General features: G+C 49.5%; 1 protein-coding gene across 10 annotated transcripts in view; it reads right to left on the bottom strand.

Annotated features, from left to right (window-relative positions):
• CHD6 (chromodomain helicase DNA binding protein 6) overlaps nucleotides 1-27004 on the bottom strand; it is a 96598-nt gene that overhangs the window by 52146 nt on the left and 17448 nt on the right. For 7 of the 10 annotated variants that reach the window (XM_064391427.1, XM_064391434.1, XM_064391437.1 and 4 more), the window contains exons 1-2: nucleotides 6734-6770; nucleotides 3706-3761 (exon numbers count right to left, since the gene is read on the bottom strand). The exons of 2 other annotated variants lie outside the window; for them this stretch is intronic. In XM_064391427.1, coding sequence (XP_064247497.1) covers nucleotides 3706-3761; nucleotides 6734-6755 — 78 coding nt within the window. In that variant the 5' untranslated portion in view covers nucleotides 6756-6770. Of the gene's footprint in view, nucleotides 1-3705; nucleotides 3762-6733; nucleotides 6771-27004 lie in introns of those variants that run through there. One more of the 10 variants, XM_064391432.1, reaches the window with a different exon arrangement.

Here is a 27004-nt window from a genome sequence, read left to right as displayed (position 1 = left end):
GCCTAACAGAAGCAGAACAGGCAGCTCCTTTCACACAGAGGGTTTTGTCAGACTGGCGAGCCAAACACTCCAGCAGCTCCATCCCCACCAGTAGTGTGTACAGCATGGGCTGTTGTGCTCTGGTTGCCCAGTGTCTGCACCCCTTGCTTCCAGCTCTTAATCCAATGGAACAAGAAGCTAAAAATATACAAGTGCCACCTTCCATCATGTCTCTGAGCAGGCTCTGCAGTCACCACGGGATGTGCATGATGGAGGCGGGGCCTGGCTCTGCTCCCAGGATACTCCACCACAATGCAGCTCTCAACAACTACAGCTCGGAAGCTCTGTCCAATGACAGGGCCAGCCCTGGCAGCAGGCACACGTGCTCCCACCACCCCAGCAGAGGGAATGGGTGGGGCAGAGGGCAACGCTGCTGCCTTGGGCTGTCCAGGCTGTCCTCCCCACTCAGGACGAAAACCTGTGCAGCCCTTGGAGCTTGGGAGAGACCCAGCACTTGTGGCTATGTGTGCAGGAGAAGGGCACCCTGGCAGCTCACTGCTCCCCCCGCCCTTCACCCTTACAGAGTGAGTGCCCAAAACTCCTCCACCCACCCAGCATCGGGATCTCATCAGACCTGACAGTCTCACCATGACCAAAAAAAGGCCCTAGACAGCCTGGGACAGAGCTACAAGTGCCCTCGGGCTTGGACAGTCTCACCCCATGCTGCTCCCACTGCTCAGGAGCCTGCTTCAGTCTCGAGGAACTCTGGTCAAAATCCCCAGCTGCATTTGCAGTATGTAACACAGCAAAGCTCACTTTCACATAAACAGACCCATAAAATTCAGGAAAATCCTTCATTTTATGCCATGAGCACTTGAAGGAAAGGCAAGCACAGCTCCCTTAGACACTCCCAGGGGTCTCCCTCTTGCAAGGGCTGCCCAGCAGCCACACGATACCTGCAGCCCTGGACTGTTCCCCATTGCCTCCCACCGCTGTCCACACACTGCAGGGGATCCAGCTATTCCTGCCACTTCCAAGCCCAGGCTGGAAAGTCAGAAGACCCCTCCAGGAGAAGGCTAAGGAGTCACAGGACTCTCCCCCTCTCTGTCTCACAGTCCATGAAGGATGGGAGCACTTCCATGGCTGTAGAATACGGAGATTTAGAGGCACTGTGGGATAACTGCATTTATTTTAGTTCATTATTTCTTTGGTTATTTAACATGTCAGAGTTTGGCAGAAATAAAGAGTAGAAGACCCTTCAATGCCAGGGACAAGCAGGACACAGACAGGAGAGACAGCCCAGGGAATGATGATGCTGAGCCCTCAAAAGGAAATCCATCACTTATCACTTCTTTCAGGGGTAACCAGGCACTCCTGTCCCACCTCTACCAGCAGACAAGGCACCCTGGCATGAAAACTTGTAAGTCATGAGACAAGTCACAGGTTTCACGAGTTAGTCACAGCTTGGTGACAAATGTACCAGATTTTTGTGCATCACTAAGGAAAGAGTTGTGGAAACAGAGCCCCTGCCTTTGCTAACAACAGCCTCTCAGACGAGTGAAACAGCTGGCAGTGCCCTGTAACCCAACCATCGTAATTTGCACAGGAAAAGAAGCACTGATACAGGGGGCACCAAGGGAGCACAGAGAGGAGCTCCTCCCCAGACAGCCCACTTTGAGACCCCATCTCTCCAACCTAGGTTTCTTAATCCACTGGCAGTGGACATAGAGAAGACACAGCACTGGCCTAGGACAGCCAAGAACTAGGGAAAGGAGAGAGCACATCCAATATTTTTCCCAAAGGCAGTTGACAGTTCCCCTGCCATGCCTCACCAATATGAAGGGTACCAGCATTTTGCCAATCTTTTCATCCTTGGGTCTGATCCTACACCCATATGATGACCAACATGGAGCTTCCGCAGGTGAGAGGCTGGCAGGGAAACACATGACTCTTGGGAGTCTTGGAACCACATAAGCATCTCATCTTCTCCAGAGAGACTGTTCAATGGAAGGCAACAGCCCCTCTTGGGGCCACGAGAAGTCTGTTTACAAGGTGTGGGCACTCCTGGGCTCAGGTGTCCAGAGTGATGTGGAATGCCACCCCTTTTGAGTTTTGCCCCAGTGCTGCTCATCTGGGCATTACAGGGAGCCACCTACTCCTTCACCACCTCAACCAGGCACCCAGAATGCCCGCAGGAGCCCTGCTTGACCAGGCTTTCTTCCAAACACTGAATTTGGGAGTGCTGCACCCCACCCCATGACATGCTGCAAGGTTTGTCCTACACTGCTGCTGGCTTAGAGAGCTCAGAAGACGAGCAGCTGAATCTCTACCCCTCCTTCCTCACACCACATGCCTTTATCTCCGTCCCAGATATTATCTGCAGCAACAGCTACAGAAAACAATTTTCAGCTGAGCCCTCTAAAATCTCCAAATGGTGGAGGAGGATGGCTTTGCCATGCTTAAACCCCATGTCATTTCAGTAATCCCATTTCCAGAGCACCCAAACCTGCTATATTAGCCCAATGAGTGGCATGAATTTCTTATCTGGGCTCTGCTGTCAGAGGAGGGAGATCACTGACCCACACCAAAGCATCCTGCTCTCCTGCAGGCCTTTGCTCTGCCCCATCAGGAGCAATCCAGCCATGCAGGTACACAAGACCTTCCATGATCCCTTGCTCCTCTTCCTCACCTTGAGGTTGGCTTTGCTTCTTCATAGTATCTTCAGGACACACTGCTCACCTCATTACTTCCTACAGTACTGGTGCTCTGAACACACACCTTTCAATATCTGCAGCATTTGCCTTGCTGCAAGCCCAGAACAGCACACTGACCTCTTCAAAACACTTCCCTCCCTTCCTCCTCCCACTAACCTGCTATGGCAGTGTGATCTGGGGTGCCCTGAGTATCACGTGCTGCTTCAGAGCTGGTTAGAAATGGCACAGGCTTGTGCTCTCAAGCAGATTTATCCCTTTGCTCAACGCTCACTTGAATGGTTTCCCATTAAAAGCAGCACAGACACAAATTAGCTCCAGGCAGACCAGTTCCTTTTACACCTCCAGCCGTATTTCAGCCCTGCAGGCAGAGTGGCTCCCCATGCATGTAACGGGTCCTTTCCCCTGTGCCAATGGTCAGGCTCTTCCCCTGCACACACTTAATACAGAGACCACTGGCTCATAAATCTCCTCTGGGAGCAGCAGGCTGTTATGATCCAATGCAGCAATCCAGAAATGACAGCTTTGTGAGATGGAATTTTTTCTGAGTAAGGGAAGAAAACTCCCCCCTGTTCAAGCTCTCACAGCTCCCAGACATTATCTTCTGAACCTCCCAGCTGGTATTAGTCCTGGTGTATCATGTTAGTAGAAGCAATCACAGCAAACGTGTGGTTTTGTAATGAGATTACAGCAAGAACCAATACTGTGGACTTTGAGAGAAAAAGAAGGGCTATTCCTCCACTGGGGTAGCACCAAGTCAAGAGCATTTCCACTGCTGAAGATAAACCCCAGCTTGTTCAATGGTCCCATCAGGCTCACCCACTCGGAGGTGCAGCTCAGCTCCTTGAAATTTGACCTGAGATGCACCTCTGCCTGGAAATTCAAGACACTTGCCCAGCCTACTTCCCACCACAACAATTTCCACATCACAACAATCAGTTGCAACAATTTCCACATGGGACATGGTCCTCAGGCCTTGACAGCTGAATTGGGAGAAGGAGAAAGGGTCACAAACCTGCTTTTCTTTTTTCTGTATTTTCATTATCATCAAATCTGGGATGAATGTTATTTCTGCAAGACACAACACAAAAAAAATTCACAATGATGAGACTGCTGAATCTGAGGCACTCCATCCTTCTATTCACCCCTCCAGAAGGCTGAGTCAAGCCCGGGGCTGCTCAGAGCAACAAAGCTGCCAGAACTAAACTCTCAGGGACAAGCTTAGGGACATCTGCTCTGCTGAGCCACGGCAAGAGCCCAGCCACAGTTATCCCCACAGTGCTGCCTGAAACCCACCGGCCAAGACCAACATGGCAGCCACAGTCTCGGCAAGAAGCGGCATGTCTGTGGCTTGCACAGAACACACTCCAGCTCCTCAGAGCCCCAGGAATAACCCAGGCCCTGCTAAGAGATTTGTTGGATGCTGCCAGCCCTGCAGTAGCAGAGGGAAGTAAACAAACCAGCCTCTGCCAAGCAGCAATGACAGCAGAAATAGACTGGAGAGGATGCGGGAACTTGATGTGGGCTGCAAGCCCTATGACCACGAGCACAGAAGAGCTGCTATAGGGACAAAGATGGGGCAGGCAAGGAGGGGAAGAACCATGTCTCCCCACAAGCAGCCTCAGGTGCAGTGCTGGGGCTGGGCTGGTTTTGTCCCCAGGGCTGTGCCCTGCAGCAGGGAGGACCCTGCATGAGTGGCACCCACCTTGCAGCCCACAGGGAGGATGGGCTGAGGGAGCGGTCATTTCCAAGCAGCTCCCCTACAGCAGGCCTGATCAGAGGGGCTGCAGTTGAAAGTCCAGCTCGTAGCAGCACCTTAGTGCCAGGGGCGACCAGGTCCCCACACTTCTCTCCCCACTGGATCAGTGAGGGGTCTGGCAATGCAGCAACATGTTGTGACATCTACTGCTAGTCTGAAGCTGCACAGATAAACTGGCCATAACAGACACCAACGCCACCAGCCTAAGTTTGCTAGAGAACACAAGTAAACAAGTCCTTGGGTATGATAATGATAGGTCAGATTCAAATCCAAACAGGGGACCCCAGCCAGTCCCATTTCATTAGGAATGCAGACATCACTGGCCAGGGAGCTGCCTGGTGTTAAGATCCCAAGCAATCAGCTGGGTAAGCACAGGAAAGTTGAAGCCCCTATAAAAGGGGGCCCAACAATGAACCTTGGCTGCTGTTGCGTGAACTTTGGTGTGTTCTGTCACGTGCCTGTCTCTAAAACTGTGACAAGCGGTGACCTCTGACGTGATACAACAGCTGCCATAGGTAGAGCAGGGAAAAGAGGGCAGCAGGGAAAGCTGCCTGCTGCCTGTAGAACTGTGGAGAGCAGTGGGCAGAGCCATTGTAGTCCCAGCGGAGCAGCAGGCATAGCTTTGAGCAGTGTGGAAAGCTGCAAAGAGCAACAGGGAAAGCCTCATTGGTCCAGACCCTTTGTAAGTGGAAGAAGCCACCAGGAAATATGGGAGCATGGGCTTTAGTGGAAGAAGACCCTGCGGTAAAGGTATGCACTCTCTTTGTATCCGAACGAGGGGTAGATTTTGTGGAACTGTGGAACAGGCTCTGGAAGCCGTTATGGATGTTACAAAGCCCTGGGAGACTTGTGAAACAGGCTCTGGAAACTGCTACCGACACCGTGGACATTATAAAGCCCTGGAGACTTGTATTGGATTTGCTGGGACAGTTAAAAGTTGAGTGGGATGCAAGGACAGCGGTGGGGATGCTGCAGGCTCCACCCACCAAAGCATGCAGCAAAGACAGGGCACTGGGCGAGGCACACAGATGCATGGGACAGGAGGACAGGCAAGACAGCTGCGTCGCACCGCAATACTATGCCCCACCGTGAAGCCAGCCTGTGCTGGGAGGCCTCAACGTGGAGAGCACCGCATCCAAGCCAAGCTGCTGCGATGCTGTGCCTAGCTGCTGCAAAGCCACGTCAAGTCATGGAGCCACATTTACTGCTGAGCCGTCTGTGCCGCTGTGTCAGGCAAGCACTCTGCAACCACGCCGGACCGCACTGGCCCTACAGCCGCACTGCAGCGGCGTGCAGACGTTGCAGAAGTGAATCGCCCTGCAGCCACCCCAAACACGCACACTGAAATGTCCTTCACCACCACACACGTGCGTGGACTGTCTCCTCCCAGGGCCGATTGGCTTGGCTCCAAAACTGTGCCTATGACCCAGCTTCCATTGGGCACACCCATTAGCCGCTGCGACTTGTGAGCAGACCCTGGAGATACATCACCACGGATACCCGGACACCATACCAACGTCCTTCCCAGAAGTAGTGGCAGGATGGAGGATCCCAAAGTCCCAGTGCCAGGAGCGTTGCCATCGCCACTGCCAGAGCTGGAACCACCTCTTGTACACACACTGGTAAGGGACTCAACACGCAGACAAGAGATGACGCCTTTGCTGCTACCGACTCAGCGCTGTGCTGCAGCGGGTCCAGCTGCACCGAGTGACGCAATCTTGGGGAGCCCTGAACAGCCGCCACTGCACTGGGATCAGGGGAGCCCAGCGGGCGGGAAACAGCGACCTTCTCCTGCCCTCTGTGAACGCGCCGTCGCGGTCACGAGGCTGCGCCGCCACCGCTCGGGGGGCAGGCATGGCCCTGGGCTGCGCCGCTGCAGCCAGTCGCTGCTGAGAGCCAGTGCTGCGACTGCGGGCTCCATCCTGCCCAGCACCGAAGCCACGGCCCCAGGGCGGGGTGGGGGGGTCTGCAGCCACAGCTGCGACCCCATTGCTGCTACCTGGAGCAGCAAGAAGAGGCAGCAGCACAGCTGAAGGGTTACAACCACGTTGGGGAGACACTGAGATTGAGGGGGGCGGCAGGCAGGGCCATCCAGCCACCACAGCCCACTGTAGCCACTCGCCGTGGCTGTGCAGATGGCCAGCATGCAGAGCAAACCCAGAAAGTCTACCCAAGGAATTGAGAAACATTAAAAAGCTCCTTTGGTAAGGTTTTCAGGAATCGGACAGGACAAATGGTTGCCATGGAGACAAGTGCCCATTCTAATATTGGTTTCTGTATATACCTACGACAGCTTTAGTCCTCATGTTGTGACTGGCAGCACTGGATCCTTTCCTTTTCAAATGTGTATTAGAATTTCAGCAGGAAACTGTAATATTTAAGGATTGTAGTTCAACTTAATAATTCTCTTCCATATAGAACTCACAGTAATTTTCCAGGTTGTTTTTACCCTTCAAAGAAAAAGAAGCATTAAGGTATTATTTTTCTTTTCCAAAAATCTTACCATTTCAGTTATGGGAATTCCAAACCTAAATTAAGTTTGGTTCATTTAAAATTGTGCAAATATTTTATTCAAGGATGGGAGCTGTTGGCTATTTTTAATTGATATGAAAATTATCAAATCTATAGTAGACCAGCCAAACTGACAATATAAAGCCCTAAAGCTTAGAAGGCTATTGAGACAACACCAAAAGGAAAGCTATTGAATATACTTACTTGTAAGTGGAAAGCCTTATTATAAAGCTTAGAAGTTTGGAATGTTTTTCTCTGACTCTTCATGGTAAACTCTTTCCAAAAAGGAATCACACTGATACATACACTATGTTCATACAATATTCAGGCTAATATTTACCTGAACTTCATTACCTCACAGTACTGATGTAAGATACAGATGATAAAACCCGATATCTGACTGGACATACTTTGTAATAACTCTGGATAACAGCAACATAAGACTTAGTTTTGTCACCTTCAATTTGATAAATAAACCTTCAAGAAAAAGAAAATATACCATGCAAAATAAATCCCAAGGCACAGATTTCTAAATCCCTGTACTGTGCCATACATCCCCTGCAACTAATGTCAGCCTGCAAAGATAGCCTAGTGTGGAGTCCCAAAACCATAAATCGTGGAAGTATAAAAACCTAGAATGAAAGTCTGCAATAAGTCCAGAATAGAAAAGACTGCTTTGTTCTTGAATTTGACCTTTTCTATTATATTTATGCAATTCCTATAGCTATTATCCTTAAAGGTCTTGTAAAATTCATAGCATTCCAAAGTAATGATTAAGAATATAAGATGATTACACAGGGGACACAAATTGTTGAATTTTTCTTTCTATCTGCACAACACAAATATTTGGTATAGGGGACTAAAATTCATTACGTTCAAATATAATTTATTGCAGTCTTGCCATTTCTGGACTGCAGTGTTTGAAGTTTTAGTGGGGAAGACACTAACATGTTGCTTTAAAGGAGGTTTTCTTGCTAAGAATAAAGATGGTGCCTTTATTCCAACCATATTGCTAACATTTTAATACTTTGCTTTCAACCACATCTCTAATATTTCCCAGTGATGGACCTTCTATAAACAGATATCCTGTGTTTCAGAAGTACTGCCCTTTACTTATAAATTCAATCTACCCTGTGAGTGATCCAACCAATTGCCCAGTGAAAAAAGGTGGCATATATAGTATTGCCAGACCCTTTCTGACAGCCTCCTGCTACCTTCCTGCATCAGACAGAAGGCAATTTCACTGAGACACAGACTTTCTTAATATTTATGACATTTTAGAATTCAAAGACACTGTTTGTTTTAAACATCCCCAAAAGAACACTCTAAGTTCATGAAAGCAAACATAGAGGTAGGTACTAATTTAGGAGAGAAGGTGTTTGTGCAGTCGGATAACAGGTTGCATGTTTACATGTCTGAGTGGATTTATTATGTTTGTGCTCACCTTGTTTGAGACAATGAGCACAATGTGACCTGTGCATACCTGACACCATGGTTTAAGATTATATGTCTTGAAGGTGCAATGCTTTATTTGTAATCAAAGGGGAAATGTATCTAAATTTATTAGGATAAACAGTTACCTTGCAAATAGACTGATATAGAAACTTAACAACTTTAAGGAGTAAAATCCCAAGGTTATAAGGAAAATGTACATATGCTTTTCATTGCTTTATAGAATCTTCTTTGACATTATTTGATTTTTCTGAAACTTGACTTGTAAACCTATAAATACATTCTAAGGGTCTTGTTAAATTTATTTCAAAGGTATCTGAGACAGCAGGAGTAGCAGTAACATTTTGCATTTCATTTCAACAATGATTGTTAGTTTTCTTTGTACATAACTCCTAGGTTATTCATTCCTTCAAAGTATGATTTAATTTATATAGCGGAATGTTATTGTTTTAGTCTACAACTATTACCCAATATGTAGTTTTGCAAAATGAATGCTCATGGAAGTGCTGATTTGACAATTTTAAGTACTGCAGCATTTAAAAGTAAACAGACCCAAACCAAAATGAACGCTTTATATTCACTTATCTAATGAGGTCCCATTAATTAGGGTAGATTGAAGCTGGGATCTGAAACCTTTTCTACCAGATATTATTGTCCATATTTGACTAATGTGTTCACCACATCTGCAAATGACAAGGATTATGTTAAAATTAATACCAATTCCTCTGACTTCTGGGGAACCTGCAGTGTGTCATCTCTTACAGTGAATGACTCCATACCACAGCTCTGTGAGTAACTTAATTCCCTCTGACATCAAGAAACAACTTCATAGGTGTCCTCTCTGTTCTGTAATGCTGCAAACTACCTGTATTGATAGAGACAGATAACCCAACTGATTTTGGTTTTGGTATTGTGACTATGCAAAGGGATTGTACAAATACAGCTAAATAATGTTGTTAATGTTGCATATATTCATCAAATAATCAGCTAAGATCACACCCAAGCAAAGAGTCCTTCGCAGGGGAAGTTCAAGGGCTCCACATAAACACCATGGAGCATCTGTGGGAATCCTGTAGTGACAATTCACTTATGACTTTAACCAAGAACCTTTAGAATCGAATATTTTAAAGACATTACTAACACAAGGATGTGTCACTTTTAATAATAAACCAGAATGCAACCTGAAAAACCTAACTGAGACACGGGGATGGTTCCTTTCATGGTTTTGAGTTGGTTTGTTCATGTCAAAAAAGTAAATGACACTTGCAAAAGGGGATGTGTGTGTGTGTGCATATATATATATATATATATATATGTATATATAGATTTATGCACTGTTATAGTTACTTACAGGCTATTTATAATATAATTGGTTATTTAGATAAGGATATATGACAAACCTGGCTGTTCTATGAGTTATTGCTGAAAGATTTCTTTTAAGAATATGTTAGGGAAGCCCTCCCAGCCTGGGTCTTGGCTCTGGCCAAGGCTGGCAGGGAAAGTATGCCAACAAACGCAGGTGTTTCTGTGCTAAAAGTGAAAGCAGGTCACTTCGGCTGCTTTGGCTCTGCAGAAGCTGGGCCACTTTCCTTTGAGGTAGACCTGGAAGCCTAATCTGGGAAAGGCTCTCCAAGTCCCCATTGTGAAAAGGGGGCTCTTCAGACCCCGGATGATGACAAAGCACATAAGCAGTTGTAAGTTTCACCTTGTTAATTTCATTCAAAAGTGCATGTTTTGTTGCATTGAATTGAATTATATTCCTGTTAAGTTGTAAAAATGAAAGGGGGAGTGTGGGGTGGATGTACACCCCCCTTCAAAGTCTTGGCTGTTCTCATGTTTTTTAATCAAGCCATAATATGACCTAGCAAGCCAACAGCTTCTTGGAGATAGAAGATTATCAACAACAGTAAGACAATTTACCTATCACCTTACTTGAACACCAAGACTCAAACATTTGGGAGACATCAGTGGCAGGATGCATGTTTTTAATTGAGATGGTTTTGAGTTGAATAGGTTCTTGTTTAGTAGTGTAAAGCTGTAATTTGTAAATATATTTAAAGATACGAGGACTTCAGGATATTAACAACTTAAGGAATGAATTGCAAACCCAAACTAAGACAAATTGTTTCTCCTGTTAGTTGGTTTTCTCAGGGTTCTAAAGTTGAAATGTTTTGTTTGTAAAGTTGTAAAATTGTAACTTCTAAGTAACGAGCCTGCGGCATGCCATTTTGAAAACTTGTATTGCTGGTGATCCTGTTTGACAGCTCCTGGATATGAATGCTACATCTCCAATGGTAAACAGGATACACTGCTGGCTGGGAAGGGCTGGGCTCGGCCAGTTGGGTGGAATCATCTGTGTCACCAGGCTGTCTTGTCATCCTGCCTGCAAAGGGCCCTTGCAGAAGGATACAAAGAACACTTTGCATTTTCAAACAGAAAGGGGGAACTGTGACATCTACTGCTAGTCTGAAGCTGCACAGATAAACTGGCCATAACAGACACCAACGCCACCAGCCTAAGTTTGCTAGAGAACACAAGTAAACAAGTCCTTGGGTAAGATAATGATAGGTCAGATTCAAATTCCAACAGGGGACCCCAGCCAGTCCCATTTCATTAGGAATGCAGACATCACTGGCCAGGGAGCTGCCTGGTGTTAAGATCCCAAGCAATCAGCTGGGTAAGCACAGGAAAGTTGAAGCCCCTATAAAAGGGGGCCCAACAATGAACCTTGGCTGCTGTTGCGTGAACTTTGGTGTGTTCTGTCACGTGTCTGTCTCTAAAACTGCGACACCCTGACACCTCTCTGGGGCAGACAGAGTGTTCCCTCAGGCTCTCTGCAACAGTGGCTGTGGTGCAGCTTGGCCAGCAGAGCTTTATAGCCGGTGGCTGCAATGGCCACACCTCCTAGGCATCGTCAGAGCAGCTAAACCCAAACACAGAGGAACAGCACCCAGCACCCCCTCCCAGGCTTCATGCACTCTTAGGAAGGGCCAGGCAAGATGGTGAGCTGACACACACCTGCCCAGGCCTGATCTCTCTGGGTACTGGGCACAGGTTGCACACTGCTAGATGCAAGAGGAAGGTGGCTTCACTGCCTCCCTCCCACCAGTGCTGCGGTGGCAGGAAGGCCAGGAGCAGCCCTGCCACATGCAGGGTCCACATCAGTGTCACTCTTGGGTGGATGGGGTATTGCTGTAGCTCCTGAGGGTAAACATGCTGTGACAGTCAAGGGGACAGGGTGAGGTCGTGGTCTGGGTCCTCTCCACTGCTGCTCTAGCCATGGCACACCCAACAGAGCTGTCAGCAGTGGATGCCTTTTGGGCAGCCAGCCATCAGCAGCTGTTCACTCCACAGTACCAGCAACAGGTGCCAAAGACCTCAAAAGTATTTGACAAGTGTTTTAAGACAGTAATCCCACAAACACCTGCCTCTCCTTTCGCGCCGGTACCATGCAAACCCCGCTCCCTGAGGCGTGGGCTGTCAGACTCGCTGGCACAAGGGCACAGTTTGCACTGCTGCTAGCCCACAGTGACCCACCCCCGTACCTCCCGGTGTCTCCCTCCCAAGCAGGAACACCAAAACCAACAGGTGCTACAGGTGGGCAGTGCTCAGGCATGAGGTGACCAATTCTGCATGCTGACGCTGGCCCATGGCTTATGTCACCATACTGAAGAGGCAAAGGCTGCTAACTCTGATCCTGGCTGCTTGGCTGCATGGCCATCCTGGCCCACATCTAAGTCAAGCTAGGTGGGAACAAGGAAAGGCACCCAGTGCCACATGAGCAGGGAGGAGTTTCATGGCATCTGTGAACATGATGACACAGGACTTCTTTCTCATTACAAAGTGTCTTGGGGATGGTTTATTATGCTACATAATTTTTTGGGGGGTTTGATCTGTTTTGTTTAGTGCTCAGGGGTGGCTGCTGTCCTGACCCCACCCCCATTCTCCCTGGCTCGAGGACTGCCACCATGAATGGGAGCCAGGCTGGGGTTTCCAGAGGGAGCTGGGGGTGAGGTGAGGGGCAGTGCTTCCCTTTTCCACAAAAGCTGTTGGACTGAACACGCAGCTGGTGTCTCTGACCAAAAATCCCACTATTTATTTTGTGTTCGGTTCCTTGGTTTTTTTTGGTTTTTTTTGGGTTTTTTTGGTTTTTTTTGGTTTTTTTTTTTTTTGGTTTTTTTTGTTTTTTTGGTTTTTTTTGCTTTGGCACTCTGACTGGACTTGTTGGCTTGCTTTTTCTGCTGCTCTGCTGTGGGAAGCCTGGAGGCAATGCATGCAGCACCAGGATGTAGGAACAGCCCTGTTTCCCCGCTGGGGGCTGCCTCCCTGCACAGTCCAGACCTAGGGACCAGCCAGTGATGGTGAAAAATCCCACAGAACCTCTCTCTTGCCCTGCTCGGCATGCCCCACTGTGCCCCTGCTACACTGTTTACCCCTGGGAGGTCCCGCAGTCCAGCTACAGCCGCAGAGCTTCTGCTACCTCTAGGTGAGCGCACCTCTGCCGTTCCAGCTGCTTCCAAGGTTCCTGCTGCAGTGCGTTTCAGCACCCGGAGGTGCAGCGGGACCGGCTGTCCCTGAGGCTCCAGAGGAAGCCCCTTCTCCATCGCTGCCCCAGCGCGCCGCCATTGCCGTGCGCAGAGGGGCGGCCGAGCTGCGCCACAGCGCCCCCTGCAGCCGCGGGGGAATCATGGCCCCGCCCCGCCCGGCCGGGAGCCAGCAGCGCCCCTGCTGGCTGCGCGCGGAACTGCAGCGCAGGGAAGGGGCTGCAGCCGGCCCCGGGTGGGGAGGGGGGCAGGGCACGGTTCCACAATTTCAATTTCTAGCTTCTACTCAGCTTTTTTTTTCTTTTTCTGTGCCTTGCAGGCACCCTTATTTTTTTGTTAATAAACAGCTTTTTTTTTCAGTTTCACCACCTAGTATCCATTTCTCCCACTGGCAGAAGAAAAGGGAGTTACTGAAGCCCTTTCTCTTCAGAGGAAATGCTCATTTCAGGGTGTTCTCTCCTGAAATTCGTCTCAAAACCGAGACACTAAGCCTGTCCTGTACAGCCTCTCCTGTACTGCTGCAAATGTGCTCCAGGAGGGCCCAGAAAATACAGCACTAGGTCAAGCTAGAATACACATGCAGCTGCAATAGAGCTGCTCTCCAGGAAGGACCACACAGAGATTTCAGATCAAGTGGGTGCAACAGCTCAGAACAATCCTGCTGGGCTCTAACAGGGAGCAGTACCATCCCAAGTAGCCAGATGTGTAGGAGACCTGGGTTTGGTTCATTTTTCACAGTGGTCTCTGTGCTGCAGGACGCTCCAAGGTGCTCAGCTTACCCCTCCTTGCCAGCAGCTCATAAGCACACCGGTCTTCCCCCACCTGCCTCAGCTTGGCCCCCAGCAGGCCCTGCCATCACCCACCCAGCTGAGATGCTTCTAACCCAGCTCTCACTTCCCAGCCCTCCCCTCACAGGTTTTAGAAACACCAAATCATAGAATATTCTGAGTTGGATCGGACCCATCAAGATCATCAAGTCCAACTCGTGGCCCTGCACACGTCGCCCCAAGAATCCCATCATGTGCCTGAAAGCATTGTTCAAATACTTCTTGAAATCTGATAGGCTTGGTGCTGTGACCACTTCCCTGGGGAGCCTGTTTGACTACTCAATCAATTTTCTGCTGGAGTAACCCAGAAGATGGATCTGGGGCACTCACATCCCAGCTCTTGTGGGAACTAGCATTCTCTTCCTGCTCTCTGCTTTCATTCCATCATCAAAAGACTGTCAAGTCCCCCAGAACTGTGACAAGGCATGGGATGCCTCCTGTGCTCAGCAGAGGTCTCCCCACTACTGCCTTGTCCCAAAGAATCACTGTGACACTTTAAGTACCTGGCACACCCCAAGGGTTTTTGCAGGCGAGCCAACCTGCTGCTCCCAGAGCCAGAGAGGAACCTTACACCACCCAAACAACTTCCAGGCTGTAGGCTGAGCCCTGCCACCTAGCATTGCAACTCTAAGGTGCCTGTGCATGTCTCCAGCTGATACAGCTGTGGGGACAGCACCAGGACAGAATCCAGCAGCACAGGACTCTCCCATAGCAGGAAAGCAGGAGCATTCACCTGCACTCCTCTGGGAACCACTGCATCTCACCAGTGCAGCTCTGTCCACCCTCAAGGCCTGGGGAAGGGCTACTGCCAACCCAGAGAGACTGGGGGCAGCTGTAGCCCTCTGCTCCTCTCCAGCAGACCCAAGGTCCCACATGGAGCACACAGGAGATTTCAATGAGACCCAAGAGATGCCAGGGAACGAGAAGGGCTCAGACATTGTCTGCACAGCAGCAAAACTTCTGGCAAGATAAGGTCAAGATAAATGCCTTGCTGCAAGTTCCTCGTCATGGGGCTGGCCCAGGCTGGAAGTCTCTCATTGCACAGCCCATAACAGGCCTATCACTCAACTCCAGGTTTTCAGGGTGCTTATTTTTTTAAAAATAAAGAATCAAATAAAATCCATATATTGTGCATCACACACATGGAGTGGCCTAGGCCCCAGCATGCTCACTGCCTTTTGAACAGTGTTAGCTCAGCAGCTGAACGAGGGCTGGAGGATGCCTGGACATTTGGTGTCGCAGTGAGAGGCTCAGCTCTGCTGCCTCCAGAGCCCAGCAAAGGGCTGCAGGGCCCTGCTGCCACCAGCCCTGGTGCTGTCACACAGCCCTGGCCCCTGCTCCCGTGGGCTGCTGTTCTGGCACCACCCCACCTGGTCCTCCGCAGGCACCCAGCACTCTGGTAGGGCAGGATCCCAAGGAGGTGGCACTGGGCTGGCAAGATAAAGGTTGTGGGCAGGGAAGAGCAACCAGTGCCAGGAGCCAGCTGCCCAGAGGAATATTCTTTAGCTTTGCTTCATGAGCCTCGGCAGCAGCAGCAGGAGACCAAGCACAGCTTTTTCACCAGGCTAGGGAACAGGCAGCTGGTCTCTGCCCCACGTCCAGTGCTCCTAAGAGTGGCTGTGAGGGATAGGGATGTTCCTAAGCTCTCCAGAAGAAAGGAGAGCCAGGCGCCCATTTCCAAAGCAGCCTCTGCCTGTAGCCTCACACTCTTCTTCCCAGGTGTATTGGTTTTGCATGGACTGGTTTGAGGTAGCAGGGCTGCCACAGAAGCTGCTGGAAGCTTCCACCATGTCTGGCAGAGCCAATCCCTGGTGGCTCTGAAGATGGACATGCTGCTGGACAAAGCTAGCCTAATTTGAGAGGCTGGTAATGCCTCTGTGATAACAGATTTAAGAAGAAAATCAAAACAAAGGTGCACACTTTGTTCTTTTATTCCAAGAAGAGGAAGAGGTGAGAACATGTGAGGGACACAACATGGTGACACAAGGTCAGTGGAGAAGGAGGGGGAGGAGGTGCTCCAGGTGCCAGAGCCAAGGCTCCTCTGCGGGCTGTGGTGAGGACCATGGTGAAGCAGCTGTGCCCCAGCAGCCCGTGGGGATTCACAGAGGATGCAGAGATCCAGCCGCAGCCCATGGGGGGATGCTCACGCTGCAGTGGGTGGATGCCTGGAGGAGGCTGTGATCCAGTGGGAGACCCAGTGGGGAGAGAGAGGGCCCCTGCTTCCAGGCTGGAGCAGCCTGTTCTTGCAGGACTGCACCCCAAAAACAGGCTGCAGCAGTTTTGGGAGGACTGTGTTCCCGTGGGAGGGGCTCACGTTGCAGCAGTTTTGGGCAGACTGCTGCTCGTGACATTGGTCAGCCATGCTGGAGAAGTTCACAGAGAACTGTCTCCTGTGGGAGGGACCCCACGGTGTCACACAGAACAACTTCTCTCCCTGAGCCGTGGAAGAAAGCCTTGAGAGATGAACTGACCAAACCCCCATGCCCTGTCTCCCTGCACTGCCAGTGGAAAGGAGGGAGGGGGTTGAGGGAAGAAAAGGTGTTTTAAGGGTTTCTTTTACTTCTCATTATCCTCCTCTGACTCTGTTAGCAATAAATTCACTTTGCAACTTTACGCTGAGCCTGTATTGCCCTTGAAGTCTTTCTCACGGTCCTTATCTCAACTCGTGAACCCTGTGTTAAATTTTTCTCTCTTCTGCCCAGCTGAAGCAGGCAAGGTGAGTGAGTGGCTTTTGTGGGTGCCTGGTGTTGGGCCAGCATCGCACCCACTGTGCACCCCTGTATTTCCACAGAACTAGAGCCATCTCTCTAGAGAAAATAAGGCTGGGTTATCAGCCAGATAGAGAGAAGACAGTTTAACCTCAAGATCAGCTTAGTCTGCTCAAGGGTAGGAAGGCTCTACAGAGACACCTGGACAGGCTCAGTCAACAGGCTGAGGACAACTGCATGAGGTTCAGTAAGGTGAAGTGTCAGGTCCTACTCAGGTCACAGCAACCCCCTGCAGCTCCAGGCTGGAGGAGGAGTGGCTTGAAAACCATTTGGCAGAAAGGGACTTGGGGGTGCCAGCAGTGTGCCCAGGTAACCAAGGAGGCCAGCAGGGCTAGGGAAGTGACCAATCCCCTATACTTGGCACTGGCTGAGGCACCTTGCTACTATGTTCAATTCTGGGCTACTCACTTCAAAAGGGGACAAAAGGACATTTTGGTCCTGGACCATGTCCAGCAAAGGGCAACATAGCTTGTGAGTGGTCTATAAAAAATGTTTTAGCAGGAACAGCTGAGGGAGCTGGGTCTGTTCAGTCTTGAAAAGAGAAGGCTCATAGGGGGAACTCATAGTTCCCTCCAAGTCCCTGACAGGAGGTTGTAGTGAGATGGGGGCTGGTCTCTTTTGCTGTGCCTGCAGTGAGAGAACTAGAGTAAATGGCCTTAAGTTGAGACAAGGGAGATTCAGGTTAGATATTAGAAGAAAATTTTTCACTGTTAGGGTGGTCAGGAACCAGAATAAGTTGTGAGGGAGGTGGAGTCACCATGCCAAAGAATTTAAGAAGGGGCTAGATTGGGTACTGGGTGATATTGTTTAGGAGTTACCGTGGTAGTGCTGGGTGGGCCATTGAACTTGATGATGCTAAAGGTCTCTTCCACGATGATTCAATTATTCTAACCAGGATATCCACTCTGACCACGTGTAAAGTCTTCCAAATGCAAGAAGAGGCCCTCCAAAGCCCCTGCAGGTGTCAGGAGAAAGCCCTTGGTCTCCTGTCTGCATACAGAGCTGGCCGCTGAGAGGGCACGCTGAGATGATGGCAGCACCCCAGGTCCTTGCAGGGCCCTGCTCCAGCTCCCAAGATGACATGCCATTCTGATGTGTGGAAGGCTCCTTTGAAGTGTGCTGCAGGGGCCAGAGTCACTGCAGCCAGCTGTGACCCCAGACACCAGAGAACCTGCGGCATTTAACACATTGCACTATTCATAATGCTCAGCTGGTTGAAGCATGGTGTTAATAATGCCAAGGTTGTGGGTCCAATCCCCATCCTGCCTGGCCTCAGGGTCAGGAACCTGTCCATCATCCTAAAAGGAAGCACACCACCTGCGAAGGAGCACCACCGCACTGCTATGCGGATATACATGCACAGAGAAACCCACTTAACAAGCTATTTCCATACTAATTAAGAATTTGCAGATTAAAGAGGAACTCTAATCTCAAATGAGACAGCCCAATTTTCCAAATAAGCTTATGGTTTTCATACAGAGATCAACATGTTCTCACCAGCACATCATGCAAGCACTGCAGGTTTATGGCCACAGGCACAAGTGGGGAGTTTTCATTCTCCATGATCAAGTTTTTGTGTTTTTTTACATCTTTTAACTGATATGTGCCCCACCCCCATGCTGCCAGCCCGCAACACCCTGCACCAGGCAGGCATCAAGCACTTTCAGCAGCCAAGGACAAGTCCTCCATGAGGTCATGGCACAACCTCCTCACAAGCCCCTAGTGCCAGGCACCACGCAAACTCAGTGAGCACACCAACACTGCACATGCTGACAGGCTGACCACACACTAGGAACTGTCTTGTTGCATTTCAAGAGACAAGCAGAGCAGTGTTGAAAGCTGTGCTTTATCCCTCTCTGTGAGCAGCCCAAGTTGCAGTGGCACAGCCTCTACACAGAATCTGCTGTTAGCAATGACGTTTTCAGTTATACAATCTGAGGCACATTAGGTTACTATCCTCCTCCCTTGGATTTATTTTTATTGTTCTGAAAGCACAAGCCATCCTGACACCAGACTGAGTCCACATCATGCCATTATTTCCTGTTGCTCTTGCCTGGGCTCCTCCAGGAGTCACAGCATCTGTGCAGAACCCAAGAACGTCATCTGAAATTCCACAATTGAGTCAACACCAATCCAAGACTAAGAAATGACCATGTGTTCTCCCTCTTCTACCAGCCTTCCCACACGAGTGGCCAAAGTCTCCCCTGCAGCTGGAGGACTAATTTTCCCAGTTCAAAGGCTGAGGCTCACTAACATGTGCTCCCAGTGTCCTCTGGACATGCACAGTACTCCAGCCATGCAGCCCCAACACCAGCACCACGAGCACTCTGTGAAAGCAACCACAGCTCCCTGGGAGGAGTGATCTATCTCATGTGTACACACCACTCCATCCAGCGCACGTCCTGCCGAGTGGTTCATCTGCTTTCCCTCAGAAATGGGAGAAGAGCTTCTCAACATGATCTTCAGAGAAAAACAGGCACTGAAAATGAGCTGAGAGCAAAGGCACAGAGAAGCCACAATGACTCTGACTAGTCAGCCTGCAAAGGGACAAGATCTCCAGGTCTTGAGAAGAGCTTTTAACTTTTAACAGAAGAACTTTTAACTTTTAACATGCAAAAACATGCTTGCCAAGTCTGGGAGAGGAGGTCAACGTATGAAGAAAAAGGAATAAAGCTCTAGAGTGGTAACAGGGATAACAGGGTACCAGGGATATATACCCAAAGGCATGTGCAAACTACTTCTCCCAGCCTGGCTTAGCCACAGTGTTTGCAGGGCATCCGAGCTGGAGCCTTGAGAGTGCAGAGCCTTGGCCAGGGTGTGCTGCCCAGCACCCCTGCATGATATTAACTCATCCACATAGAGCAGAGATGAAGGAACACAACATTTGGAAGCCACAGCACTTGGGAGGTAGCACTGCCTTCTGGAACTGTCACAGACAGCTGTGAACAGCCCCAAGGATCGTCCAGGACAAAGCCATCACAGATGGGCCACTGCCGAGGATGCTTTTCAAGATCACACCTGATGGAAAGACAGACTGCCATTGCCTACATCCTGTTGCATGCCAGAAGGAGAGGTGGATGTTGGCATGAAACCCAAAGTGCCTTTCCAGACTTTCCACCATACAACATGTCTCTACGCCAAAGTATCCAATTTCCTGCTTGCTCAACACCACCTGCTGAAAATCTAGCTCTGAGCAAACAAAACTTGTGCACTTACTCTCAAGTGCAACCCGACTGTGCCCAGCATGTGCTGGGCAACATAAGCACAGCACCAAGGACTCCATTTGTACATGCAGCTACTACACCAGTACTAGACCAGGAAACTTGTGCTCCAACAGTCACCCAGCAGAATGAGAGCACTCAGATGAAGCCAAGCTAGGAGATGTTCTGAGCACCCTTCTGCACATGGTGGGAGCAGGTGTCAAGTGTACAGCAACCAAGGAGTAGCTGGATTCAGTTCAGAGCACAACAAACAGGTACTAATGCACACCCCAAGTGCAGAATCCTGGCAAGCAGGACTCATGACTGGTAGGACTCACTTGCCCCTAGAGGGTCCTGCTCTGCCCTGATACCTGCCCCTTGCTATCACTGTTCTGGGTGTCCCACAGGTTCCTCTGGCAACCCACAGCAGTGTACACTTCTGCAAACACAGCCTCACATGCCAGGCAAGGATTTGACAGCTACACAGGCAACACACCCTTCCTGGCTCCTATAAAGCTCTGAAGCACAGAAATGAAGCAAGAGGTGCTTAGACAATACCTTGACAGCATCAAGCCCCCTCAAAGAGGTCAGCTCACATGAGCTGCAGCTCTCCTCACACCTTCCTCCATTGTTCTAAACCATTATGTTCTCTTGAAATTTACTGTCCAGGTGACACCCCAGACTCAGTTCATGATTCTTCTACTCAGACATCTTCCAACAACCAATCCATGGCACCATTCAACACCCAAGCTCCTACTGGGGCTACGCAGCATGGTCCTGCTCCTCTGTGCTTCAGAAAGCCTCCTCTCCCAGCTCTGTCCCAAGCTCCCGTGAGGGACAGTGCTGGAACCGGAAGCCTGGCTTTCTGCATCTACCTTGCTACTGTCTTTATTTTATGTTTTATTTTATATTGTATGCTTTAGCCCCCTGTATAGGGGGCTGACAGGAGTAGACAGGCAGCCCCACAGTGCAAAAGCAGGTGGAATGCTTCATGAGATGGACCCCAGCCCTCCTGCTGCTCTGCATACCGAGGGCTTTGCTTTCAGGAAGGCTAGCCTGAGGTCAGAGAGGGCTGAAGGTGGAAAAAACACAGCACTCGCCCTTTTCTGTGTTCAATTCTCAGAAAAATCCAAACCAAAACTGCTTGGAGTGACCGCCACTCCACAGCACATCCAGGGCTTGCAAGGGCCGGCATGACTGAGCAAATGGGGCAAATTCAGGAGGCTGGGGAAGGCTCAGCATAAGCAGTACCCTAAGGAAGAGCTCCTCTCCAGACAAGAGGGCCAGCATGAGATGCAGTTGGGTGCATGCTGGGACCCATTGCACCTCACTTCAGAGCACACTGCTGAGAGGAGGTACCCAGCCCTACCAAGAACAGCTTTCAACCTCTTTTCTCCAATCGTGCTGAGCTCCAATTGTGCTCTCCCAATGAGGAAGTAGCCCTGTCTTTTTAACAAGGCTCTGGAAACACATCCCTGGCCACACTGCCTGCCCAGAGTAAGGACCAGCCCAGAAGAACACACCACCATCCCGCAGTGTTACCACAGCACCAGGCTAATCCAGCACACTTTGTTCTCAGGCCCACATTTGCCTCAAGAGCTGAACATATCCAAAACATCACTGTTATGATCTGATCTGAGAAGTCCTTGGGCCACAGCAGGCTGGGTGAGAGGCATCTGTGGCAGCACCCTCTGAGCAGGTCCCAGTGTGCCCCACACGGTCACTGCCATGGCATGTGAGGTCCACAGAGAAACCCCAGTGCTGTTGTGACCATGAGCCTTTAAAAAGCATTGTAAAGTCACAGTGCTGGAAGCAGGAAACCTAAGACAAATTGCCACAGGATACCAAGAAATCCTAATATGTGCTTTGCAAAAATAGTTACAATGTTAGTGTGCCTGCAACTTGTCACAGCATGGAAACAACAGCTCTTCAGGGTCCCCCTTGACCCACAAACAGATCTCACAGAACCTCAGATACATCCCACAGCAGCCTCAAATCCACAACTCAAAGAAATCCCCTGATTTAATGTGATACGCATATTCTTGGCCAGGTTTTGAAACATTAAAGACAACATAATCTCAAACAATACTCTCAAATATTGATTAAATTTACATACAACATAGTTAGAAATCTGTAACCACAGCAAGTAGCATTCATTGTTTTGCTACTTCAGTCTGGCTGAGAAGATGCTGCAACACACACCTCCTTGCCTGCAGGCTGAGAGCAGCCAGAAGAAAATCCTGATGGAACAGCTCCAGCTGCACAAAGCTCCTAGGCAAACACTAATACGTCAGCCCAACAACCCTGCAACCAAACCTGCCAGTGTTTAAATTACCACAGAAGAATTAATATTTTCTAATATTTATTTCCTTGTGTGACTGTAACAGTGAGCTCTGTGTGAAGGTTGCACAGATCCAGATCATTTGGGGAATGGCACCACAAGTGAGCCTGCAGAGGTGGGGATGTGAACTGCAGGAGAGTATCCACCACAGCCAGTCCTGCACTGAGGGCTGCTAACTGAGCTCCCTCCAGAATCCAGCCTGGGTTCCCCAGCACAGCACCCTGCCCAGGCCAGCTGTTAGCTCTGAGAATAGCTCATATCAGCTGCAGAGGATCAAGTAATTTCCCTGAGGATAGGAAATACCAACTATTTTCAGTTTTCTGGGAGTGCTGTTGGGCCAGGGGAGGCAGGGTGCTGGCCACCAGTGTGGGGGGAGGATGGCCTGACAGCTTGTTATACACTCTTCATTGTTGCTTATCCCAAGGAAAGGAAAAGGTTTCCAAGAAGTTTAAACCTCAGATTTGCTTTATTGAAACCATTTTCCAGACTGCAGCTTTTATAGGAAAATATAAAATACACAGATTTTCCACCCAAGGCTTGATCTTGACTTGTCCCACCCCTCCCTGCAGAGCAGCGGGGAGCAGGCACAGCCCCGGTGCAGGGGGCACGCAGCACTGCTGGCCAAGGCTCAAGGGGCAGCCTGGATCGGAGCTCATACCCCTCATCACAGGCACTCAGCAAGGTGCTCTTGGCTCCTTTTCCACCAAATCTTTGCAGGGTATCTTTAAAAGCCGCATGAGATCCCTATAATGCTTTTACAGGCTGAAAAACTATTTGTGTCTATAAAGAAGTTTCTTACGGCAGCACAAAATGCCAGCTCCAGACTCTACTGCCACCACGCCAGGGAAGCAGCAGAAGCATCTGCTGCCCACCTCTCAAAGCAGCATCTCTCCCTTTCTCCAGAAGCCTGATGTCTGGGGTGCCCATGGATTTTGTAGTGTTTCAACCACACCATCTCACATCTCAGGCGGATATTTAAAGGACACTGATGGAAACATTCAAAATGAAAATACCCCAGTGAAGGCCTAAGAAGCACTATTAACTGAACTTCTGTAGGCAGCTGTTCCACAGGAATAATCCTGCCCATCAGAGCCACATGCTAGTAGCAATGTCAGAATCCAAATCTGAAGGTTGGATGCAAAACTGGAACGGAGCAGCCAGTGTGTGCTAACATCCTTCAACAGCCCTGCTGACAAAAGGCACGTCTGCCTGGCATCCCCGTGGAGCAAACAAGAAGCAAGGGGAAAAGTGAGTTAATGTTGCCCAATCCCTGACTGACTTTGAAACAGCAGCTTTCTGACTTAAAAAAAAAATCCAGAAGTATGCACATAAAATTTTAATAAACCGCAGCTCAACCCTGTTCTGCATCTGGCAAGCCTGGGGAACAGGTCCTCCATGTGCACAGGACAACTGTGGGAGTGGGGCTGTAACAGCACTGCAAGGGCACAGAACACCTGGCCTGGGAGAAACCTCCCCTGGCAGCCCTTGGTGGGGCTTCAGATGTGAAATTAAGATTAGGGCTGAAGGAAAGCCAAAATTCATACCTTGAGAGGGGCCAGAAAGGGCCCACTAGAAGGACGTAGGGGCTGCTACAGATTTGAGTTTGCAGACACCTTCCTGAAGAATGACCTTGGCAATAAGATTAGGGTTGGGATAATGCTAAGATAAATCAAGTCCAGAGCTGGAGTGGGGCTGCAAAAGTACATAGCAGCTTCCAAGAATGCTGGGCTAGGAGAATACACTGGTCCAGGCAACTGGTAGAAAATTTCTCTACAGCTCCTCAGGAAAACAAGGGCTATGGCTAAGAAAAAGAAAACCCAGAAATGCAGAGATGGCAGAGCTCACCTGAGCAAAGAAGGACTTGAAAAAGCCTCACCTGGGGAAAAGCCTTCATTAGGAAAAAGGCTGGGGAGCTTAGCTAAGGCTCTGCTGGAAAACCAGCATAAGGATCCAGAGTCTAGCACTCATGTGCGGCTGGAAAGGGATGGCAAAATATAAAGAGGCTAGCCTGGGAAATGGTTTAGAAGGCTCCCTACAGTTCAGCTGGAAAACAGCTCAGATCAGAGCTTGGACTGAAAGGAAAGGTTACACAGCACCTGGGGAGAGGGACTGTCAAGAGACCCAATGTGGATTACCTTTTGCCAGGAAACGGCTGCGGACCCTTCCTTATATCCCTTCCTCACAGTCCACAGGCAAACACAGGGTCAGGCTCAGAAGCAGAATGCCTACTGTTACTGTTGGAGCAAAGCTGGAAAGGGGCTGCCAAAGACAAGTGAGAGCAGCTCAGAGTCCCAGGATGAGAGAAAGCTTTAGTATAAGCCATGGGTTAGGGGTCTTCCCTGCAGTTCTTCACAAAAAATAAGAAGCTTGAGTGAAAGCCAAAGCTTACAGCTGAGCCGGGGCTTCAAAAGCCAAGCAGGAGCTGGCAGGACAGCTGGGCTGGGTCAGTTTTCATCCAGGCAATGGTTGTGGGGCCTTTTCAATTGCTCTGTGGAAATATGAGAGCCAGTACCAGCATTAGGGTTAGGGCTGTGAGAGGGACAAAGCCTAAAGCTGCACTTGGACTGTGGCAGGAAAAGGGCTGCCAAAACCAAGTGGGGGCTGCCAAGATTCATGGGCTGGAAGAACTCTATCTGGATTTCCAGCTCTAAGGCTCAGATGGAAATCAAGAACTACAGCTGAGGCTGACAAAAAGTGAAAGCTTAGGGTTGCATTTGGAACAAGGTTAGAAATGGTACACCAAAGATTATTTTAGTTTGTCAGAAGCCCTTGTCTGAGAATCACCTTTTGTACAGCAGCTCTTGTCAGAAGGTTCAGGTAGAAAATTAGGTTCAGAGAGTAACACTGATGGACAGAAGAAGCCTTGACATACAACTGAAACAGGGATGCCAATGGACTGCCAAAGCAAAGTGGGAGCCTGCAAAAAGACTAGGGCTTAGAGAAAACTTTAGTCTGAAAAATGGCTCAGCAGCCTTCTCTAGAGCTTCCCCAGAAAGAAAGAGCTAGGTTTAGAGAAAGCCTGGAGCTGCAGGCAGAGCCAGGAAGGGGCTATCAGAAAGAAATAGTAGGAGACCCATGCTAGAAAAAGTTTCAGGTCTGCCTACATGGCTTCAGGGCCATGTCTACCCATTCCCAAGAAAAGGAAGGCTAGAGACAGGACTGAAGGATGAGAGCTGCCATTGGAGTAGAAGGTGGCAGCCAAACACTTGGGATGGGAGAAGTTTATATCCGTGAAATGTCTGTGCAATGCCTGGGAGTCCATGTCTCAGGCTCAGGAGGAGAATGAGTATGAGGTATCAGAGAAAAACATTTCTCCATTTAAGGCAACACAAAGCCTGTGGTGGTGTGTCTTGGTTCCAAAGACAGGTGTCTGGCAAGGAAAGGGGGGAATTTCCCTTGGAATGGTGAATATGAACCCCTTCCCTCCAAATTATCACTTTGAAATTACAGGGCTTTCAGGCAAAGATATGACAAAAGGAACAGCAGTTCCTTACTAACGTGTGTGTGTGTAAGAAGGCAAACAAGCAGCAGCCCGGCAGCACCGAGGGCAGACGCAGAGCCCAGGGCGGCCTTCTCCCACAGACGCTCCCCGGGAATGGGGAGGGGGCCGGGGGCCCCGTCCCAGTGAGGTCGGGTGTGGGAAAGGTCCCAGTTCAGCAGCTGCTCTCATGAGCAGCAGCTCACCCCCGCTAAGCAGAAAGCAGCGCAGGACAGAATTCCATGGTAGCAGCAAATTCTGCCCAGCAGCAGCCTGCCCATCTCACCTCTGATCCCAGGGCAGTGAGCAGAGCTGAGCCCAGCCCCTCACCGGTACCTCTGCCTTTCCCAACAGAAAGCCCTACAGCCAGCTGCACCCCTCCTCCCCATCTTGGCCACTTCTTTTGTCTCTCGAAGTATCCTTGTTATCATCTCTTAGACAACAAATGAAAGAAAGTTCTCTAAGAGGAGAAAAAAAAATCCTAATCTCTAGCATGGTGTCAGGCTCCTGCCCTTCATCATTCAGGTGCAAAGGGAACAGAGTAGAGCAACAAACAGAACTTTTAAAAATCAAATGTTTGTTTTCAGAGGCTGATGGTGTGCTGAGACTGGCTGAATTTTTACAAGGACGGGTAAAAGATCAAAAATCTGTAACCTCTTTCTCAAAAACAGCACCATTCTTATGGAAACCTTAAAAAGAGCCTGCCTGAGGCACTGCACAGATTTGCACTGCAAAACAGTGAGAGCTAGACAAGGATTATTCCAGCCGCACAGAGGAGCTTCATCACAAAGAGCACAACACCACCTAAGACTGAATTACATTAAAACAACATATCTTGCGGAAAGGAGCCGTAAATTAGACTGGCCCACAAATCCAACAGTCTGGAGACTGCCAGTCAGCAAGCTGAAAACATAGCATGTGTTAACAAGCAAAGAGGACTGTGCCCACAGGTTATGTATTCCAAGAGCAGGAAAGGGGATGCATCTGCACCATTCAAGCTACGTCCTCCTTGCCTTTTAGAAGGCTCTGCTGGTGGGCTCTCATCTCAAACTCCACCTGGTTTTTGCAGTGCATCCCCAAAAAAGGCTACATCCCCAATGTAAGTTCATTGATCACCAAAATACCTGACAAAGAGGTAATATAGCTCCTTGTAATATAACACAGGTGAGGGCCAGTCAAACAGGACCAGTTCTCAAGGTCCCAACAGGATGACCACTTTTGGGGGGAATGATGCAGGGAGATGGAGCTTGGATTCAGTGGTTGGGCCCCTTGTAACAAGAAAGACAAGGAACAAATCCAGAGAAGGGCAGCAGAGCTGGGGAAGGACCTGGAGCAGAAGTCTGATGAGGACTGGCTGGGGAAGCCAGGGGAGATCAGCCTGGAGAAATGGAGGCTCACAGAGGACTTTCTCACTCTCTACAGCTCCCTGACATG

Source organism: Passer domesticus, chromosome 16 (assembly GCF_036417665.1).
Source record: "Passer domesticus isolate bPasDom1 chromosome 16, bPasDom1.hap1, whole genome shotgun sequence".
NCBI classification, from domain to species: Eukaryota; Metazoa; Chordata; class Aves; order Passeriformes; family Passeridae; genus Passer; species Passer domesticus.
The sequence above is the reverse complement of the archived record's forward strand: the minus strand, read 5'-3'. Positions and strand labels throughout refer to the sequence as shown.